Raw genomic sequence first — 20,890 nt, 5'->3', positions numbered from 1 at the left:
AGTTTATATATTACACAAAGTGTAGATTCCACAGTTTTTGAAGTGCAACTCAACAGCAACAACGTGTTAACAAAAAAAACCAACAAAAAAACCCCAAGCAAAAACAGGCTTTTAAATTCTTCACATTTTTTCGGAGGTAGGTCTACACGCTAACCACACCAAAGCAGTTCAGCTTAATGTTTTGATCTCTAAGCTTTGCAGGACCATCAATTTTACTAATGGAGGGAAGCTATTTATGGGAAGGGGGAAATACTTTTTCTCTCTCTCTCTCACTCACACACACACACACACACACTTTCAGCATTTTTGAGGATTAGGATAATCTGCTTCCCTCTGTTCCCCATCCCTTCTCTGCTATCCAAGTATAAGTGCTGGCGATGGAGTGTCTTCGCCTTAGGAACAGAAAAGAGCAGCCACATAAAAAGCATTGACAACAAATGAAATTATGTTCTTTACACATGGATTTATTTTTGGTAGGTTAAAATATTGTTTGGGTTTTTGACAGACTAACAGTACAGGGAAATAAAATCATTTCTGATGCCGAACATTACATTTTTTCCATGTTTACACATTAAGAGAGCAACAGTGTGTTGCGATTGAAGAAATCCTATTCATCCTCCTACTTATTCAACAATGTGATTCGCGCTAATACATGAGAGAAAAAGAGCATTACAACAATAAAAGTAAGGGAATGCAAGAGTGTTAGTAGGAAACATTCAATTTAAACCAAGTGCAAAACCCTTACAGTATGCAACACACTAGACAAAGTGTAAAGTAGTGTGTACATCTTACATAAACCAGTATGGAAAGTATTCAGCAGCCTTATTGGTAGAAGAGACAAAACACACATTCAGGCATACAAAGTACACAAAGAGGCACAAGACTAAATTCTGAATATACATTCAATAAGTTCCACTTTGCACACTATGAACACTGGATTGCTCTGCTATGTAATATCAGTAGCTATATACATTGCATCTAATCATAAGGTGCGTCAGGTGAATACAGGAAGTGGTTTTGGAGTAGAATTTAACGGAATTAGAGCTTAAAAGAAGGACACGGCGTTACTTAGTTCACCAATGATTATGAAAATCAAACGGAATATGGAAACAAAACGGGGCCCTAAGTACGCTGGCTGTGTATTACAGTATCTGAATGTGTAAAACATTTACATGTGAGACCTTTTTTGTATCAGCAAGCAGATCTGTAAACAAAGAAAGAGACTTGCATGGATAACTTCCAGTAAAAGATGCATTTGTTAGTGAACTCAGTTTTATCTGTGAAACTCACATTTATAGTTATGAGCTGTATCCCTAGTTATGTAGCCCATAACTAGGGACGACTTTGGTTATGATTTTAATGACACCAATCCCATTGCCAGGTCTGCTTGTAGGCGACATCCTTTACCAATTTTCTTACTGAATTTGACATATCGTCTGAGGGGAACAATGTAGACCTACACAGGATTTAGCATCAGTAAAGCCGTTTTATTATCACTGTGAATAGTTTTTAGAAACAGAATAGCAAACAGAGCCAGCCATGTGACTGGTGTGGAAAAGTTCCACTGCCAAAAGTCTGACATCATTGTTTTGCAATGTGCACCTGTCAGAAAAATATGCGAGCAACGATAAAAGAATAAAAAGGGGAGTCTTCTGTGCTGTTACCGTGGTTACAGCAAGCACTAAAAATGACAGTGTGGTCTGCTCTCCGTTTATATCACTTTATAATCTAAGTTAAACTGGTAGATTCATTAGGAGAGGAGTTCTGTGTAAACTCAAACATGTGTGCAACTACAAAGTTGTGCGCAAGTCTTTTTCATTAGTTCACAAAAATAACACACTCGGCTATAAACATCCTTAAGGGTAGAAAATGTTCAGATACACGTTGCACATTTGAACATTCAGATATAGTGATGTAAAGCTACAATGCTAACATTTACTACACTGCTTTACACTTACATTTCCCCACCTGTTTATATCATCTAACTCAAAGTCTGTTGGGGTGACGGCAAAGCCGATAAGGGTCAAGACAGTTTTTATTTGGACAAAAACTTAAGCGCAAGTTAAAAAGGAATCACACTGACTTTATACATTAAAATTTGTTTACAGTACCATATTATATATTTGTGTATGGAGTCAAAGATAATCTCTTTACTGGGACAACTGACTGTGCAAGTGTTGCATTGCATTGTGGGTAGTGTAGGTGCTAGAAAGAAGAACGGGCAAATGAAAAGATGCTGTTACCTGTGGTTTTAGCTGTGGTCATTTTGATACTATAAAACTGTCAATTGTGAGTCCAACGCCCTTTAGGAGACTGAATTGAACATTAAGGCATGAAAAATGCAATAAGCAGACTTTGGCAAAGGTGTTGTTTTGTTTTAAATGGTCTAATAAATTTGTCTTCTTGCGAATTGCACTTGGACAACTGCACAATAGAGCGTAGCAGCCGTGAAAAAAAGCTAGCATTAAAACTACCTGTTAGTTAAAGATCAAGCATGTGTCGAATGGATCTAAACATAGTCGTGTCAATAGACTAAATATAAAGACTTAAAAGAGTTCTTTATAAATATTTCAAACATTAATGTCCTACACTAGTGAAACATACGCAAAGCACATAAACGCCTGGGCATAAAGTCTAAGGTTTTGTTGCTCAACCCTACATTAAGCTGGTGCAATGAACCGCTGATCAAATAGTCCACTGTGGAGGTTTCAAATGTGTTTGTGCATGTTTTGTTTAAGACTTAATTTAATGCAATTATGAATAAGAAACCTGCGGACCCAAGAGAATATAGGTCCACTTTGATTTTTAAAATACATTGCTTGGAAACTTTTTTGTAAAATGTCAACACCAGCAGGGATCAGATGCTCGTGTAAGTCTAAGGGTGTCAAACAGCCACTACCTAGACATAGCATCTCCTGACCTACTATGTGACAGTGTAGAGTTCATCTTTGCTGCCTTCACAGAGAGTGTATCCACAAACCCGGGGTCTCCAGCTCCAGTTCAGGGTCCAGCCACTGCTCCAGCCAAACTTCTCCCTGTTTTTCTTCTTTGGTGGCAGCAGTAACACAACGCAGCTCGCCACCAGGATGTGCCACAGCGAGTGTGTGTAATAGTAGTTGTCCTCTGTCTCAGCAAAAGTGTACAAACACAGGCCGATTAAGGCGCACAACACCCCCGGGATCAGGTAGAAGACCCAACGCCTCCAAGAGGGCGGGTAACAATGTCGTCGATGGACCCCTTTGCGCACCTGTAAACAGAAAAGAAGAGGAAAAACAGTTTTATTACAGTCCAAAATATAATCAACATCTGCAACAGATGGAAAATGCGTCTCTTACCCAGGCAATGACCATGATCAGTATGGCACAGAGGATGGGGCCCAGCAGGTTCCACAGGCCCGTGCGGTCCAGTTGCATTGACATGGCTATCAGCAGAGTCCCGAGCATGAACAGAGTCTACACACACAAAGGGGCGAGTAAAACCCACACAGCCTTTTAAAACATACCAATCCTTAGCAGAGTGTGTCAACAGTATGAAAGAAGAGGCAGGAATCAGCATCTTACATATTTGAATGCGTTTCTGATGCGAGCCATGCACAGGATGGTGACCCAGAAGGAGCAGATGGATCCTAGGAAGTCACAGTACTGCAGAGTATTATACTCCATTATACACATTACTGCAATGCCCGGCTGGTCACAAGCATGGTAGAACTACAAACAAGAGGGAAACAATGACAGTAAGGGCAGATATCAACGTTTAAACTAAGATTAGTATTATTTGCTGATGCTCATCTTGGTTTTTTTTATTACTATTTTTGTATCATCTTTATTGGTGACAAGTTTACTGAATATCTCAGTACCACCTACAAACTATGCCAAAATGATATTAAAGCTATTAAAAGTTCAATGTGTAATAGAGCAGAAACAGGAAAGCTCACCGTCTCCTCTCTTACACAAACCCACACAATAACAATCGACTCTTAAACCTATTTATGTATCAGAAACACACTCGTAAGTATGTCTACATGTATAAAAAGGTACATGCATGTTCCTGAATGTTTTACCGTGGAGAAAAACATGCTGAAGAGGTAGACAGAGGCCTCGGTGATGTAACCGTGTTTGACTGCAACCACGATGGCAGGCAGGAAAGCCAAGTTGCTGAGCGTGAGCAACAGAGTTGCTAACAGCTGGTGACTATACGACTGAGCTGTTGAATCATCTGTGCAGCCCCAACCACTCCAACCTGCACACAGTGAAAATAAATAAATGCATGACTGTAATTTTTTAAGGAGGAGATCTCGAAATATTTTAATATTAGTGAAATATAAGCTGCAGTGACACAAGTTGATTCTGTTCACTCATCCAAGTGACTTCTTCAGTCTGAGCTGACTGCAGGTTTCCACACCCTTATACACACTACATTTGCACAATGACTGAGACTAACACCACCGATGAACAACAGGCTGTGAGGTCAGTTTCTGGATCACTTATATACAAATTATCACGACCATAGATCAACAACCACTAATCAGTGACAATGTTCTTCTGCTTCCCAGGCTGCTGTATCTGTGGGGATGGTGTTGGGTCTGTGTTGTTGCATCCTAATGACAGCCAGTTTATGCTCCAGTGGATGATGAGAGTCAAACATTAAATGCTGATCCATATGTGTAGGTTTACATCAACTTTTAAATGTCCCCAATGAAATCTCACAGCCTAAGAAGGCTACCCTGCCACTTTCATATCCTCCCTGGCGAACTTGATGTGTTGGTCCACCGAGTTAATGTGATCAGTGAATTGTGGCGCATCTTAAGGTGTCATCCACATACCTGAACCAATGACTTGGTGGTGTTCCAGGGTAGGATAACAAAGCCCTATTTTCCACTTCTTCCATGTAAAAGTTGGCCACAATGGGTGAAACTGGACACCATGGCACACCCATGTTTCTACCTGTAGTACTGACTCTTATATGTGAAATAGGTGGAATTAAAACACAGTTCCAAAAGCAAACACACGTGGTCGGTGCTGAGAGTGGTCCTGTTGCTGAGGTTGGGGTCATCCTGTAATCACTTATGAATTACCTCCACTTCTTCAGTGATTTTCTCACGATAGTCTTTCTGCTTTAGCAAAACTGTCCACCTACCCTTGAGACGATGATGTTGTTGATGTCATTACTAAGCGATATGAGTGCCTTCTTCTCCTCTGTGCTGATTTTGGATGGTGGGGGATTTGCGTTGCTGAGACCAGCCAAAACTTTAGTCCATAGCTGCTCTGCTTCCATGTCTGCAATGTTGTTGTTTAGAATGGCTGTGATCAGTCCACTAGTGGGATTTCTCAATGCGTCACAGCAAAAGTTCAACCCTTTTGGAAGGATATCTGCTTGAATGAGTTGTCTGTCAGACAAATTTGTTCACCCACTTGTCCACATCCTCAGTGTGGCGTCCTCCTCTCTTCTGGCCACTGAGGACACTCTCCGTATTTTGCTCTGGTTTCCGACACACAACAAAAAGGTCAAACGTCCTTTGTTGCCTGGTCTCAGACTTTTCATGCTGTCAGTGAATTCAAACACCTTTTGAAGAATTTTCTTATCTAGAAGCATTGCAAATCTCTATCGGATCTGCTCTTCTGTTGATTTTAGCACATCAACGGTAAAAATTTGTTTGTCTCACCCATTCATTGAGCAGCTGACTCTGTGCTTTTTGGAGGATTTTCAGTCAAATTGCTCAAAACTGAATTGCTGAAAAACAGTACCTTAAGAAATTTACTGTTTATAAGATTGGGGAAACCTGTAGTCAGCTGAGACTGAAGAAGTCACTTGGATGAGTGACGAAACTGAAAACGTCCAGATGAACAGAATCGACTTTTTGGGATTTCCTTACCTGGATGACTGAACATGCATCAAGACATAAGTTAATATTTTTAGTGCTTCTACTACAACTTTAACAAGGCCTTTTCTTAGGGGAGACGGACTGTGTGTGCCTGTGTGTGTGTGGGCGTACCAGCCTTGCATACACATCCAGCGTACAGGTAGCTGTAAGATCTCAGAAGTCTACATTCACCGTATAACCCACAGTCCTCTACACAGGCACTGAGGAACACCTCTGGGGTCACAGACACCACTGATGCGTTACCACAGTTACTGCTGCAAGAAAAAGCACAAACACATGCATGTAATATTATACATACATTACACACACACACAAAGTATGAATAAATGAATGACACCTCATTTCATCAAATTTCAAACTTCTAAAATGTAAGATTTGGTACATATTTAGTGTACATTTCAAAAATATCTGAAGCAAGAAAAGTTGAATAACTGAACACAGTCTGCTACTGCTGTGTGTGTGTGTGTGTGTGTGTGTGTGTGTGTGTGTGTGTGTGTGTGTGTACTTACCTGTTGCATATAAGCTGCAGGGTGAGGTACCACGTTGCTGACTGAGGAAAAGGCAGCCTGACCACAGCTTTAGGAACGCTGGCATTCACAGCAACACCATAACCTCCAAATAAATCTGTCATCAAATCAACAACATACTGTTTTGTCTACAGGACACATTGTCATCTAAAAATCAGACCCACTGTGAATTCTGAAATTTATACCTTTTTGTGTTAGATTTTGTTTGAAATGATAAAAGAACTGGTATTGCATAGAACTTTTCAACAGTACTCAAATTACTTCCTAGTCATTCACCCAATAACAAAACTGCTTTTTTTTCTCTATACCTAAGAATCTTAGGCAGCTCAGGATTCAGTACCTTGCACAAGGGCACCTTGACATGCACCATGTAATCAAACCACCAAACTTCTGATCGGAAGATGACCTATTCTACCTCCTGAGCCACAGCTATGACAAATGGATGAAACACTTTTAAGAGATCCCATAAAGCTACACTAAATAAGCCATGATAACAAAGTGAATTGTAATAGAAAACCACTTGAACTTTATGTAAAAACAATTTAAACAGAAAAATTTTCAGCTGATTTATAATCTATCTACAAAAATTAAGACATTTGTATGCAATTCTTCATCAAAGCGTTCTGATCAATTAGGCATAAGCAATGTTTTCTGGTGTTTGATGTGTGTGAATTTGAATCAGTGCTACTGTACCTGTGCGACACGACTGAGAGTGGTTCAGTTCAAGGACTGGAGTCCAGGGAGAGAGACATGCAACCACACTGCTGCTGTTCCCCAATGTCATGTTAGTCTACAAAAAACACAACACAGACGCATGTATCAACGCAAATCTCCACAGAAGCTCAACTCTGTGACTTTCCAATCTGTCTATGCAAGTACAGCGATTCAATGTTACTCACAGAGTTGAGTGTGAGCTGCAGGTTGAGTGTGCCACCACTGGCGTGCGCGTGCAGGGGGTATGTGAGCAGCGTGGGGTGTGTATTTGTAACGCTAACATTGGCTCCACCAACGGGGGTGAATCGCAGTGACAGGACATCCACCTCCTCATACAGCACAGGGATGCTCCACACACACGCTGACCCCAGCAACTGTGACATCCATGAAAACGATTTATTGCTGGAGACACCTGTGTCTGCAAGCACCGAACTGTTGCTTGATGATGAGGAGTTGCTATAACTGCTGTTGCCATGGAGCTTAAAGATCTCATCATCTGCTTTGAGGCCAAGACTTTTTGGCTTACATCCCACTGAAGCAAAATGGATACACAAGAAAATGTGTTAGAACAGAAATACATTTAAAAAAAAAAAAAAAAAAAAAAAAAAGAACAGAAATACAGGTTGTGTCTGGAATCATGCACTCATTCAGCACTTCTTATTTAAACATTTGGAGCTCACTGTCAAAGTGGAAGAGAAAAGAAATGTGGGTTTATTTTTTGACAGGCTTCTTTTTTTCTTTTCATTCATGATGATGCAATGAGAGAGTGACCATATTTTAGACTATTTTTCTTAAGGTACTGGTGGATGTTTTGGGCCCACAGCGTAGTTTATATATTGTAGTGAGTAAAGAGTGATTTCAAACACAGGTGTAATGTGTGTACATACTTCAGTGTACATATTTCTGAATTCACCTGTGTAGTTTGAGACAACGCTGAAGGTAACAGTACGGTTGGCTCGGGTGCTCTCAATAACAACTCGTATCCAGGTGTCCCAAGGTGGATTAGAGAGAGCTGCAGAGCAGCTAAACCCTGAGCAGTTCATTGTTATTGGGCCCTGCTGCAGAGAAGCTGAGCCAAGCCTGAGGACCAGGAAACAGTTTCCCATCTCCGTTCCCTCCTCTGATGAACAGCCAGCCACAGAAACCGAAAGGGAAGAGGCAAACTCAGGAACATACAATCTAAGAGCAAAAGAACAAAATACACTCACTTACGGTCTTCTGACTGATGCATGAAAAAAAATGTGCAAAGACTGGAAATACAGGAAATAAAACATGCACTTCTTACTTAAGGCGTGTAGGTCTGTCAGGGGCTGCAGTTTGTGTCAGGAATATGCCGTTCTGCAAAACAGGTGTGTCCACTGCTCTCCTAACTGACAATTGAGGCTGGAAGAAATAGGAGCAGGAAGGAAAACCCTAACAGATAAGGACAGACAACAAAGGTCTATAAATAAAGACATTGTGTTGCACACTTCTTCTTACACAGATGGGCGCCATTCAGAGTCTGAATAAGTGAATAAGAGGAGGTGATTACAGGAGAACAATAGGAAACTAATGCACACCAACACAATGCAGAGATTTAAGATAAAATGTAAACAGATCAAATGATAAGTAAGAAAACTCTTTTGCAGGAGGAACAGAGCCAAAGAACGTGGTTCAGCCGGTTTAGCATGAAAAAACAAAAACAAAAAAAAAAAACTGCTCCCATATATCAAGTTAGAGTGATAAAGGAAATTGTGAGTACTAGTGTAACATGACCAGAATACTAACAATGTACATTGCCTGCCCCCCCTCACCCTCATGCAAGTGCAAAGGTTACATAATTGTTAAAATTAGATGACAATTTGAAACAGCCAAGAAAATTTAAACCAGTTCTTTCTTCCATATACTCCTGGTAACGTCACAGAAATTTTAATGCACTGGATCAGGGAAGAAAAATTGTGGCTAACCTAACTGTGGCATCAGCAGCAGCAACATGCACCATATGCTGCTCTATACCAACCTTCTGTTCAATGCGGCCATCATCTTCAGGCAAGTGAGCAGCAACGTACCAATCACCTGGGGCAGGGTCAGAGAGGTTAAAAGTTGTGGAGTTCTCTGAGATTACAGGTAAAGTCAGAGACAAACAGGGGGTCCACAGTGTCGTATTGGGAAACTCCTGCCCTGTGGGGTTTATAACAGGAGGGGCACCCCATCGAATATAGCTGCAAAATGGTTATAACATAAGGTTAGGTTAGGGGGGATAAAATACATTATAAGGAGTCTCAAAAGGTCATTATTAATAAACTTCATAGCTTACATAGTGACATTATGCCTCCCGCAGTGGAAACTGTGGCCCTTTGTCACAGAAAAGAGCCAGCGAGCGATGGCGGTTTCCTCCGGTATGTGAAACCTCTGCAGCCTCGCATTCCCGTACCAGCCATACTTTGATAATTTCTGGGCAGGTTTGGATGACAGCTCTGACACAAATGTCACCTGCCCATCTGCAGGAAAAATAGTAAGACAGTCTTTCACCTTATCATCTTGGAGTTTATCTCAAAACATGGAGACGCACACTAAAGCGGTGGCATTCCGTCAGGACAAGCAAGGCAAGCAGTGCTCCCCTTGTCCAATCAAGAATAGGCATATTTAAAACCTACCAATGACAATTATCTCTCCCCTTTCATCTCAAACAGTGCTGTCAAAAAGCTCTTCACGTGTGTGCATTCATCCTTTACATTACATCTTGTGGCTGCACTTAACTATTACAGGTGCGCTTGTTTTGTGTTCTTAGGAAACTGTAGCTGTCTCCATTTTATGCGAGTCCCTGTTCCCCACTAACAGTGACTGGAGCTGGACAAGCTGAGAGGCCAGCAGCCTTTTTTATAGTCATTTGCACATAACACATTCTGGATCTCTGGTCTTTGACTCTAAACTTAAGGGAGACCAGCATCTAACTGCTACTGGCCCAGCTTTCACTGCTCTGAGACCAGTTACGATATGCTTTTTGTGTGGCAACACAGCTGGCACGGGCAAGTAAACAGGCTTCAGTGATGTAGCATCATAACAGATAAGTTTTGTTCTCTTAGGAACCTTGGCCAACATGTGGGATGTAGAGAAAATGGAGTGTTACTCATTAATAACTCCTTATTAATAACTCCTATAGCACAGTGGCAAGGAAAGCTTTCATAATAGAGCACTGATGGCAGTTCTGACCACGTCCAGTATAACAAAACAGGCAAATTAACCAGGTTGCGCCAGCACTTTAGCATAAAACACCTGGCTGACTGACTGAATGTCATTAGTTTAACCAGCAAAACGCCTTCATCTTTAATTAGGATTTTTAATCCCCTCTGCAGACATTGGCAGTTAGTCGTGTCACACGCTGCTTAAGGCTTTTAAGTTAGCTGGGTTATTTTTGTCATTAATATATTTAAATATACATTTTTAATCTTGAGAAGTAGACATACATTTCTGAGCTCATGATCTACTGTTCTTACTCATACTACCAAGATATGAGGCAGTATAAGGAAGGGGTTTTGTGTGTTTACTTGTTTTTTTGTTTATTAAGAGTGTGTGTGTCTTGGGGTGGGGTGAGGAGTAGGTTGTCGTTGTTGACCTTATATAAAAAATAAATTACACTATATAGATAGCTATGAATTTCCAATAAGAAATATTTACATATTTACATTCTTGGGAGAAAGGAAATGCATACAGGACACTTGACAAGATAAGACTAAAAACAAACAAACAAAACAAAACAAAAACAATGAGGGCTAAACATGTCTATACACCAGTAGAAACAAAGTGCTTTCTTTGACCAGGGTAAATAACCAGTTAGTAGCATCGTTGCATAGATATACTGTGAGCTCACTGACTAGCGCTGGCAGCTCAGTGCGTCTCTCATGTGTTTTCACGAGTTAACTTCAAGCCAGCCATGACTGCTAGCAAAAGTGCTAATACGTCGGACTTTGTGTGTGACCTCTGCCCGAAACACTTACCGTCGTCTCCTGATGTCCAATCCGTCAGGGCAACGAAAAGGAGACTACATAGAAACCAAACTTTCATGTTTCCTTCCCAACTATCCGAGTCGCTACATCTTCCGTATCCACCTGCACTTGCAAATTTACCTTCCCCGAGAAGACATCCCTACGTTTTGAAACACTTCCTGTTTTCTCTACATGACGTCACGTTGCGTTTACGTCCTATCGGAAAGAATAACACACACACACACACACACATACTATGTAAGGCTTGTGTATTTCCCTCGCAATTTCATTAGTTTTTAGAGACAATATGTAAATATAAAAAAAGGAAAAAATCTGACTTTTGCTAATAAAGCAAAAAAAAAAAAAAAAATTCAAAATAATCAATTGTGGATTTGCGTTAACACGTATTACACCACTAACAATGGACATATGATTATCACGATAAATTAAAGAAAAACAAATAAAAAGACTACTGACTTACTTGTGGTTCCCAGGATATTCAAAAGTAGAATGGAAGGCAGAGCCTTCAGTTTTTAGGCTTAAAACTTAATCCCTGCCTCTGCTCCACAGTATGTCTTTTGCCCCATCTTTCTCGCGTTAACCTCCAACTGGCTGCCTCTGCCCGAGCCTGGTTTCTTCCTGTTCCTGTTGTTCTTTAAAATATGCTGAGGTTAAACAAATTGATTAAAATAGTAAGAGGGATATAGCAAAATAAAAAAGTGGATTTCTAACCTATATGAACTGTTACCTTTGGCAATTAAAATTAGTCTTTTTGTAGCCACTTTTTCCACAACCAAGTTTACATTTAGTCTCAGGACAGGTGTAATTTGTGCAGGCGGGACCAAAAAATTCCTGTGATCCTAGATTGTCCCGGCTCTGTTATGCTGTGATGGCATTTTGTGAGTAGTTTGGATTGGTTGATAGGGGTGGATCACTGCAGATCACTGTGAAAGACCACCTGCCCTTAACCTTTGCAGAAACATGTCCTGATGGCAGTGAAAATGCCTCCATCTGCTGGACAAAAATGTGTCCCTGAATGGTTTGGTGACTTTGAAGGTGATGTCAAACAGGCCTCAGCTTTAGCAGTCACCAAATCCAAACTCACCGCAGTACCTATGGGAGTTCTTTTAACAAGTTAGACGATGCTTTTTACCTTAAAAAAAAATGTATTCCCCAACTATATAAGGACACAACAGTTATTTCACCAATAATGACATTTAACATTCAGGCTTTTCTTCTAAGAAACAAACAAGAGTACCAATAAATTACTTTTATTGTCTTGGCAATTATATATAATATAATTATCTATAATTATCTATCACTGTGCCATTGAGAGCATCCTCACTGGATGCATCACCACCTGGTATGGCAACAGCACCGCCTACAACTGCAAAGCTCTCCAGCGAGTAGTGCGGTGCTCTGAACGGATAATTGGAGGTGAGCTTCCCTCCCTCCAAGACATCTACAGGAAGCGGTGCCTGAGGAAAGCGGGGAGGATCATCAAGGACTCCAGTCACCCCAGCCATAAACTGTTCAGACTGCTTCCATCAGGAAGGAGGTTCTGCAGCATCCGGTCCCGTACCAGCAGACTGAGAGACAGCTTTTTCCATCAGGCCATCAGACTGCTGAACACGTCATAGACACCTCAGCTTCACTACTGGAACTTTAACATTATGCACTCCACACTGTATATAAATGCCACTTGTTTTGCACATATTCAACTCTGTATATTTTATATATTTTATTATTATTATTATTATTATTTTTATTTATTTATTTTTTTTACTATTTAATTTGTAAAAATGTGTATACACACACACACACACACACACACACACACACACGTAGGAAAATATTTAGTATACACATCCAGAAATGCATACACTATTATATATTGTACATATATTTATTAGTTTCAGGTTGGCCATTCTTGTATTTTGCTCGTTTGTGTTGTTGTGTTTGCACATCTCTGTTGCTTGTGGGGCTCGCACACAAGAATTTCACTCGCATGTGCTGTACCAGTGTGCCTGCACATGTGATGTGACAATAAAAGTGATTTGATTTGATTTGATTTGATTTGTAAAAAAGATATATTAGGCTCATAAATACAAAAAGCCTTACTCTAAATTGAAAAAAAAAAAATCACCTTCTGCTATTTTTCCCCTATCTTCAAGAGATTTAGGAAAGAAAGCACAGTGTCCATAAAATTCAAGATAAGAAAACTGCTAAGCAAAGTTACTTAAACAAATACAAAACATAAGACCCGATGGTTACACAACAAAGACACAAAATCTGATGCTCAGATCTCATTCAGGTGTTTGAAACCTTCATCACATCATTCATTTCTAATTATTTAATATTTATAACAAATGATTTAAAAATATCAAGTCAAACACACAGAGTATATAGTGACACACAGAGAAACTTCACATTAGTCAGTGGCTTTAATCTTATTCTAAAAAATGTGCCAAAGTGCCTTTACGTCTCAGATCACTAGTTGAAAAGCTTTAAAGCAAAGATCATAAATCAAAGTTGTGTTCAGAGGTCGTCATACATATGTCACATCATCTTCTGATTCCACCCAGGACCACCGGGCATCATAGCCTAGAAAAACTTCCTCCTCACTGGTTTCACTGTCTTCCTTTTCTATAATATTGGTGTGAGATGCTGTGAAACTCTCCTGAGGTTGGTGTAATGTCTGTGTCTCTCGTGGAAGTGGAGTGGGGTCAAAAGTCTCCACGTCCAAGCTTTTTCTTGGTTTGAAAGATCTAAGCAAAACTCTTCTGATTGTGTCGCCACGATTTTTTACTTTTGCCGCTAAATACGTTAGAAAAACGTCCTGTGGTTGTTCATCATTCAATCCACTGGCTGGACTAAATGATGTCTGACCAAAACTTCCAGGAGCAGAATGATTGATCAAAAATTCGGAGCCGGAAGGACTCTGAGATGTTCCTTCACTAGAGTCTGAACTGAGAATGTCAGCATAGCTTTTAGGGTTTGAATTCTCTGAATTCTCACCCATTATTTCAGTCAGTTCCTCAGGGTAGTCTGGGTTTTCTCTGTGGGAAAAGAAACAGAAATACATCAGTCACAGGCAGGATTTAAGTTCATTTCTCTCAAGGAAAGTCTATTCTGATGGGTCAGCAACACATAATTTTTGACCTCTTCTGCAAGGGCCTGAAAATCATGGCCAGCATTTTATGTGCCAATTTTGTGATTTATGTCTTTCCAGTTGAGTTTTCTAATTTGCCACAAACGTCCTTGACTATCCTTTGATCCACAACTTCTCCCTTTAACCGCTTTTAGAAAATCTTGCATTATTTTGCCAACATGCTGTAGGCTACTAAATTTAGGAAACTGCCACTTGTGTATAAGATAAGATAAGATAAGATAACCTTTATTAGTCCCACACGTGGGAAATTTGTTTTGTCACAGCAGGAAGTGGACAGTGCAAAAGTTATGAGGCAAAAATTAGAATACAATAAGAATAAATACAGTACACAACTGTACAGAATAGAATAAAATACTATATACAGTAGAATAAAATAAAATAAATATACAATAAGATAAAAATAGAATACAAATACAAATACTATATACAACTGAGTAAAAATACAACGATGACAGAAAGGATTATTGCACTTAGTATTATTGCATATGTATGGATGTGTGTGCTTGATCAGTTAAAGTCTTTATTATGGAGTCTGACAGCAGTGGGGAGGAAAGACCTGCGAAATCTCTCCGTCCCACACCGTGGGTGCCGCAGTCTCCCACTGAAGGAGCTGCTCAGTGCTGTCACATACTTGCAGGGATGCAAGAAAATTCTAGTTCAAGAGCTTTACCTTACTCCTAGTGTATCCTCTTAGCAGCTGTACGCATATTTAACATCGTCATTTAATCTACAAAAGACTAAATAGGTAACACGCTGGGTGACCAGAACACAATAAATTAAATGTGGGGCAAAAAATATGTTTGTGTGGGACACATTAGTAACACTGACACATAGTTTTAAAATAAACATGTCAAAGGTATGCAGATTAAACATTGGTAAAACAAATAACCTGGAAGCAAAAATAGAAGGGTTTTTTTTAACACCTTGATCCCAACAGTCTTTTTGAAAACATTAAAGCTGTTAAAGTTGCATGCTTGCAGCAATCACAATAAAAACGTTACAAAAAAAAATCACACTGTATGTCTCTGTGTTCTCTTTTGCACACTAAAATGTGAGACATTGCCTTAGTATGTGGGGCATGGAGACAAGAGAGTGGGACACCTGGTTACCCACCTGCAGGGAGACATCAAAGGCCCATTCTCCAGGCTGCTCAGGCTTCCTGTTAAACTGCTGCCACGACTGGTTAAAGGGCCCCTATCCTCCAGTAGCCAGCGCATGGTCTCGATCCCTTCGTTCAAAGCCACCAGTTGCCGTAGGATCCTTACATCGGCAGAACGGAGCCATCTCTGATTAAATGCCACAGAGTTAGTGAGTGTTAAGGTGTAACTGAAGAAACAGGTGTGTGTGTGTGTACTATGAACTTCTCCACTCCTTCCACCCCACTATCATGCTCATTTTAATTGCATTAGAGTGGAACAAAGGTGGTGGGAGTCAACATAGGAATCTGTTGTCAGAATGTGGCACTGACAGGTGTGGTGAGAACACAGGTAAGAGTGACTGTCATAAGAAATAAACTGCTGCCTGTGAAGTGGCTCAGAATGGCACTTCATACATGTCACAGTGATTGCTAAACAAGTTGTACAGGTTGTAGCTTAGCTTTGGCCAAGTAAGGAAAAATACACAGGTAATGGTGAGTCACTAAAACGCATGATGGAAACTCCATTTGGAATCTTTTCTATAAATATACCTGTATCATATAATACACACGCACACACACACACACAGGAAATAATTATTAGTGAGCACAGAAATGTTTACCAGCTCTTTTTTTAAGTTGTTAATTTTGTCAGATAAAGCCTCGGGGAAATCAGCGCTGTGGTTTTCCCTGCCGCTCACTTCAGACCTCCGGCCACCTTCACAATTTGGAGCATCTCTCATCCAGGTCAGAAGACTTTCCGGTGTCTTCATCCCGATCTTATTTTCCAGCTCTGTTAGATCCGGGGAGTAATCCCTGAATAACCCCTCTGCCATCCCGATCGCTGGTTTTGGATGGGAAGGAACACTTAAGCGTAAATTCCCTTTAAACCTCACACACGCGCAAACCAGCCCGCACTTGTCGACTTACAGCACAGTCCGAGGGTTATATTCCTGAACGCTCCACAGTTCAGCATGATCGCGACTGGAAAACAAACAAACAAACAAACAAACAAACAAAAACTTGTCACGGGAGCGCAGAAAAATCTACGAAAACGCTGGAAGTATGAACGAACAAACCAAGTGCGGCAGCTGACTGCCGTCACCATTCACAGCCTATTACAGAGGTATGCAGCCCGGAACATGACGGCGGAAAGTGGAAATGCCCTTTGTGCATTCCTCAAACAATGGCAGGAATTTTACACTGACAAGCTTCAGAAACACCTGCGAGCACCGAGCTGCCGGAGACCAGAGCGTGCCGGATACCCTGTAAAGATATGGGATCACGTGACTGACTTTACTGGCATTTTTAAAATCTAAACACACACACACACACACACACACACACACACACACACACACACACACACACACTTACTTCCAGGTTGAGTTTTAAATGGGTTGAATGTATTTTACCTGTTATTCCAGATTACTCGTAAACAGTCTGGTTTCGCTTTCTTTTAAGCCTTAAGGTATTCAGACTAGTTTTCCCAGTACACAGTGCACACCAGAACGACACAATACTTCAGTAATCCCAGAGCAAATATGTGGTCACACGTGCTCCAAGACAGTAAGTACCATATGAAATAATACAATATATTACAAAATAGCTCTAATATAGAAATATCCCCGATATGTTACACACAAAATATAAAATATAAAGTTAAAAACAGAAAGATAACCACAGGCAGGAATGATTTCCTGTGTTTTTAAGATAAGATAGAAATAAGATAAGACTTTATTGATCCCACAACGGGGAAATTTTTGCGTCACCTCAGCTCAGGTACATATATATGAAGGAAATACAAAAATACAATTAAGTACAATCAATGAAAAAAAGTAAGATAATACACTTTTCAGTGGTGCATTTGGTTAATCTCAGTATACATAGTTCATACAGTTCATGAGCTCAAAGGAAGTGTCTGAAGACCTTGCCAGCTTAGATTATGGTATGAAACCAGTGAAAGCTGGTTAAGTAGTGAAGTATAAGATGATAAACCTTTGGAATCATCAGATTATTTTTTATGTTATTGTTCAGCCAAACTGTCCTTCCCTATTAGACACGCAGCTAAGCGAGATTAGTGCTAGATGGAAACAATTCTAAGTAACAGCTTTTACTCACAAGACTGCCCATAGTTCTCTAAATTGCATTTAAAGATCTATGGGAGCATGGCCAAAAATGTGCTCTGATAAGAAGAAAATGAATGTACAGGCAAGTGCAGGCCTCTTGATGGTGAAGGATGGCAGACGTAGCACTGGTATAATGCCATGAGGATGCTTTTCTAAAAACTAAGGAAATATTTCTTCTTCTTCCTTCACTGTCACACCCTCTGCATGTCCTCCTTCACGTCAACCTCGTCTAAGCTCTTTTCCTCCTGCCTTGCCGTATTCATGAACGAACATGAGGAAAGAATAACCGAACCATACAGATAGAAGAAGCACTTCAGAGTGCAGGGGCATGGGGAACTGGACTTCAAGAAATTAAGATCCATCTGTGGGTGACAGTTAACAGGTGACTGACACCCAGACTAACAAAGGCTGAGCAGATCTGCTGAGAAGAATGAGACAGATCTCCCAAAATGCAAAGCTTGTGGAAACCCCATTACTGCAAAATGTTTGCATTTGTTGTAAAGCTTGCAATAGTTTGGTAGGTAGGTTCTGACTTACCTACCAAACTATTAGTTAATCAGCCCACTGACCTTCCTCCGGCCTCTTCTTTCACTGTGGTTCAGTTTTCGTGGCAACACCATCCAGTCTGAAAATCGGATCGCCCACAGCTGTACTTCATCGGGCTGTTAATGGATTGCTAGTGAATGCAAAGCTTAGCGTTGCTTACCATTTTTTTCCACTGAGCATGTTGTTGTGTTTCTGCTAGTATGAACTTGTTTGTTTTGAGTGTGTTGTTGGAGTGACGTTGTTCTCGTTTATCATCATTGCTGTCTGAAGTGTTTTGCTCAAATAGATTTCACGCAATTAAAAAACAAAACAAAAACCCCAAAGCTTTGTGTGGGCTCTTTAAGTGCTCAAGATTTGCAAAGCCCCAAGTGGAAGGAATCACAACCTACTTTTTTAGACTCATAGATGGGTCAAACAAGCAGGGAGGAAGCTGACATCTGCCAGCTGCTAAAATTGTTGATTTATTTTTGTTTGCTGTCATTTTGCCCCATATTCATGCCTCTTTAAAACTGGACCGATGGTTATATGCTTGTTGCTTTTTCACATCTAAGATTTTGTGCAGAAAATGCATTGTTTAATACCTGTTTAATATGCAATGATGATACAGCATCACCCTAACTAAAAATGTGAAGCAAAGTGCAGAAAACATGTTAGTGATGCTTCATAAAACTTGACCTGGACCTGCCAATACCTCATAATTAACAAGATCCAAGACTTCAGAAGGTTTCATGTATGATAGAATCAAGGTAATGATGCAATGATGGTGCTGGAATTTAACAAAATACATAAACATACATACAAAGCAGTAGCAGCAGTTCAAAACTTTTGGAGATCTTCATTTGAAAATAAGTGTCGAAAAGTGTCCACCACATCCAAACAACTAATGTTCATGTCTGTGCATGAGCTGGGAGCAGTGTTTATGTTAAAGAATGAGTCATGATCTCATGCGTGGTTTAAAAGATGAATTTCTTCTGCCCTTTAGCTTTACCTCCCTCGGCGGCTTACGCCACGGTTTAGAGGCTCGTAAATTTCACTCACCTTTACATTTAAATCTCAGCAGTGGAACAGAAAACCTCAACTGGTTTTACTGGAGCTGCTCAGCGGCCACCAGGACGACGCTGTTGTTATAGTGACCATTTCAGGTAAACTTTATATAGGAGTCACAGTAGTTGCTGTTAAGGATTACTGCCCTCATAGAAATTGTATAAATGGATCAAATTCAATATCAGAACTGTGTTTTTAACACGCAGGTATTCTGGCGTGTAAAAGTCTTGAGCCAACTCTTCTTTCTTTTCTTTTTTTTTTTTTAATTCATATTTTTATTAAGGTTTCAAAAGCAGGCATTCACAGTATGTACATCATGTAAGCATTCTTCATACTTAGGTTATCTGCCTTAAATACTGAAATAGTATTTTAATTTACATCCAAGTCATAAGGGAAGAATACTTACAACGATAGAAGTAATTGAAACCATCACATAATCCCAACTCTTATTTCTTAACATTTTGTCAGGAAAATCAAGAAAAGATGCAACAATTTATTGAAACTTCAAAAAATAAAACTCAACCACAAAAAATCATTCATATAAAAACAGAGTAAGCACATTTCTAAGGTGTTTGAAAGTTAATATTTGGTACGACCACCTTTATTCTCCAACACAGACAGAATTCTCTTAGTCAGGCTTCCTTGTAATTTTTTAAGTTCTCCAGGTTTCTGGAGAAACGCAGCTCTTCTTTTGATGTTTTCAGGATGATTCCACATTACTGCAAATTACTGCAGATGAGATTTACAGTAACTGTGCTGTAAATAGAAATGACAGGAAATTACTGTAAATTTCAGTAATGTTGAGCTCTGGGCTCTGGGGAGGCCAATCTACTGCATGACTAACAGTGTGTGTCACTGTGGGTTTGTGAAGCCATTTTCAATCAGATACTATCCAGATGGTATTACACAGGGGATGGGAATCTAATGATTATAATGAGTTATTTATGCTTGAATTACTCATAGGTCAGTGTTAAGTGGCTAACAAACAAACAAACAAAGAAGCAAAAAGCACATAAGACATATCTATAAGAATTCAGGTATAAGGACTGGACTAAAAATGATTGAAAAACTTTAGAAATAACAGGAACGTGTTGCTGCTTAGAAGGGAAATAAAAAGTCATGAGGGCTGGATCAAGACTTTTTGTAGAAAGAAATGTGTTGCTGTCATTGTTGCTAATTTATTTTTAGAATCACGAAGCATAAATGTAAGAATTTAATAGCTATTTTGTTTTTGCTTTTAGTTGCACTACATAATATTCCTTGAAAAATGAATTTTTGCACAGATAAATCCATCCAACCTCTTCTGTTTATCCAGTCTGTCACAGGGCTAATAAGATAAATGCACATGTTTTTTTCCCTGTCCAAAAAAAAAAAGATGTTGCTTAACCTACAACAAAATTACAAAATTAACATCTGGCATTAACCACGAGTGCAAGGTTTATATCAAAGATTAACATTCCAGTAGAATGGCGTGTGCCATCTTTGAGCATTACTAAAGCAAAACGTTATGACCTCTTCTCACCTTCTAAACCACTTAGTTGCTGTATTTTTACAATGTGCATCAGTTAAACACTTTAATTCAGTGAAAATAATCAGAACTATAAATAAGACCTTCTTTTGACCTTTGTAACAGAGCATCAGCTGAAGCTCAAATGTAAACTAGATTTTCTGTAATGGCCTGCAGATGGCAGCATGTATTCAACATTTCCAAGCTCTCCATAAAAGGGTGACACATTCTGGTCTGAAAAATCAGGTCATATCTTTGCACTTCAGGGAT

The 20,890-nt window shown here is 39.8% G+C and overlaps 2 protein-coding genes across 3 annotated transcripts; both read right to left on the bottom strand.

Annotated features, from left to right (window-relative positions):
* Positions 1-443: 443 nt before the first annotated feature.
* On the bottom strand, positions 444-12,386 carry pgap6 (post-glycosylphosphatidylinositol attachment to proteins 6). Its single transcript, XM_026150184.2, has 14 exons — positions 11,569-12,386; positions 11,100-11,303; positions 9,419-9,602; positions 9,122-9,323; positions 8,408-8,535; positions 8,036-8,301; positions 7,308-7,654; positions 7,102-7,198; positions 6,391-6,505; positions 5,993-6,135; positions 4,061-4,239; positions 3,561-3,707; positions 3,336-3,452; positions 444-3,247 (listed from the first exon to the last, which is right to left on the bottom strand). Exons 2-14 carry the CDS (start codon positions 11,164-11,166, stop codon positions 2,924-2,926), a joined length of 2,316 nt encoding a protein of 771 aa, XP_026005969.2. The 5' UTR covers positions 11,167-11,303; positions 11,569-12,386; the 3' UTR covers positions 444-2,923.
* A 1,126-nt stretch (positions 12,387-13,512) lies between these two features.
* LOC113010709 (uncharacterized) lies at positions 13,513-16,662 on the bottom strand. 2 transcript variants are annotated; one of them, XM_026149909.2, is made up of 5 exons: positions 16,474-16,662; positions 16,325-16,378; positions 16,018-16,238; positions 15,373-15,545; positions 13,513-14,146 (listed from the first exon to the last, which is right to left on the bottom strand). In XM_026149909.2, exons 2-5 carry the CDS (start codon positions 16,368-16,370, stop codon positions 13,636-13,638), a joined length of 951 nt encoding a protein of 316 aa, XP_026005694.2. In that variant the 5' UTR covers positions 16,371-16,378; positions 16,474-16,662; the 3' UTR covers positions 13,513-13,635. The 2 variants fall into 2 exon arrangements, with proteins under 2 accessions (XP_026005694.2, XP_080148896.1); XM_080292770.1 differs by having other exon boundaries at positions 16,325-16,662.
* Between the last annotated feature and the right edge of the window lie 4,228 nt (positions 16,663-20,890).

This window comes from Astatotilapia calliptera, chromosome 18 (assembly GCF_964374335.1).
Source record: "Astatotilapia calliptera chromosome 18, fAstCal68.1, whole genome shotgun sequence".
Taxonomy (NCBI): Eukaryota; Metazoa; Chordata; class Actinopteri; order Cichliformes; family Cichlidae; genus Astatotilapia; species Astatotilapia calliptera.
This window is presented reverse-complemented; position numbering and strand designations above follow the sequence as displayed.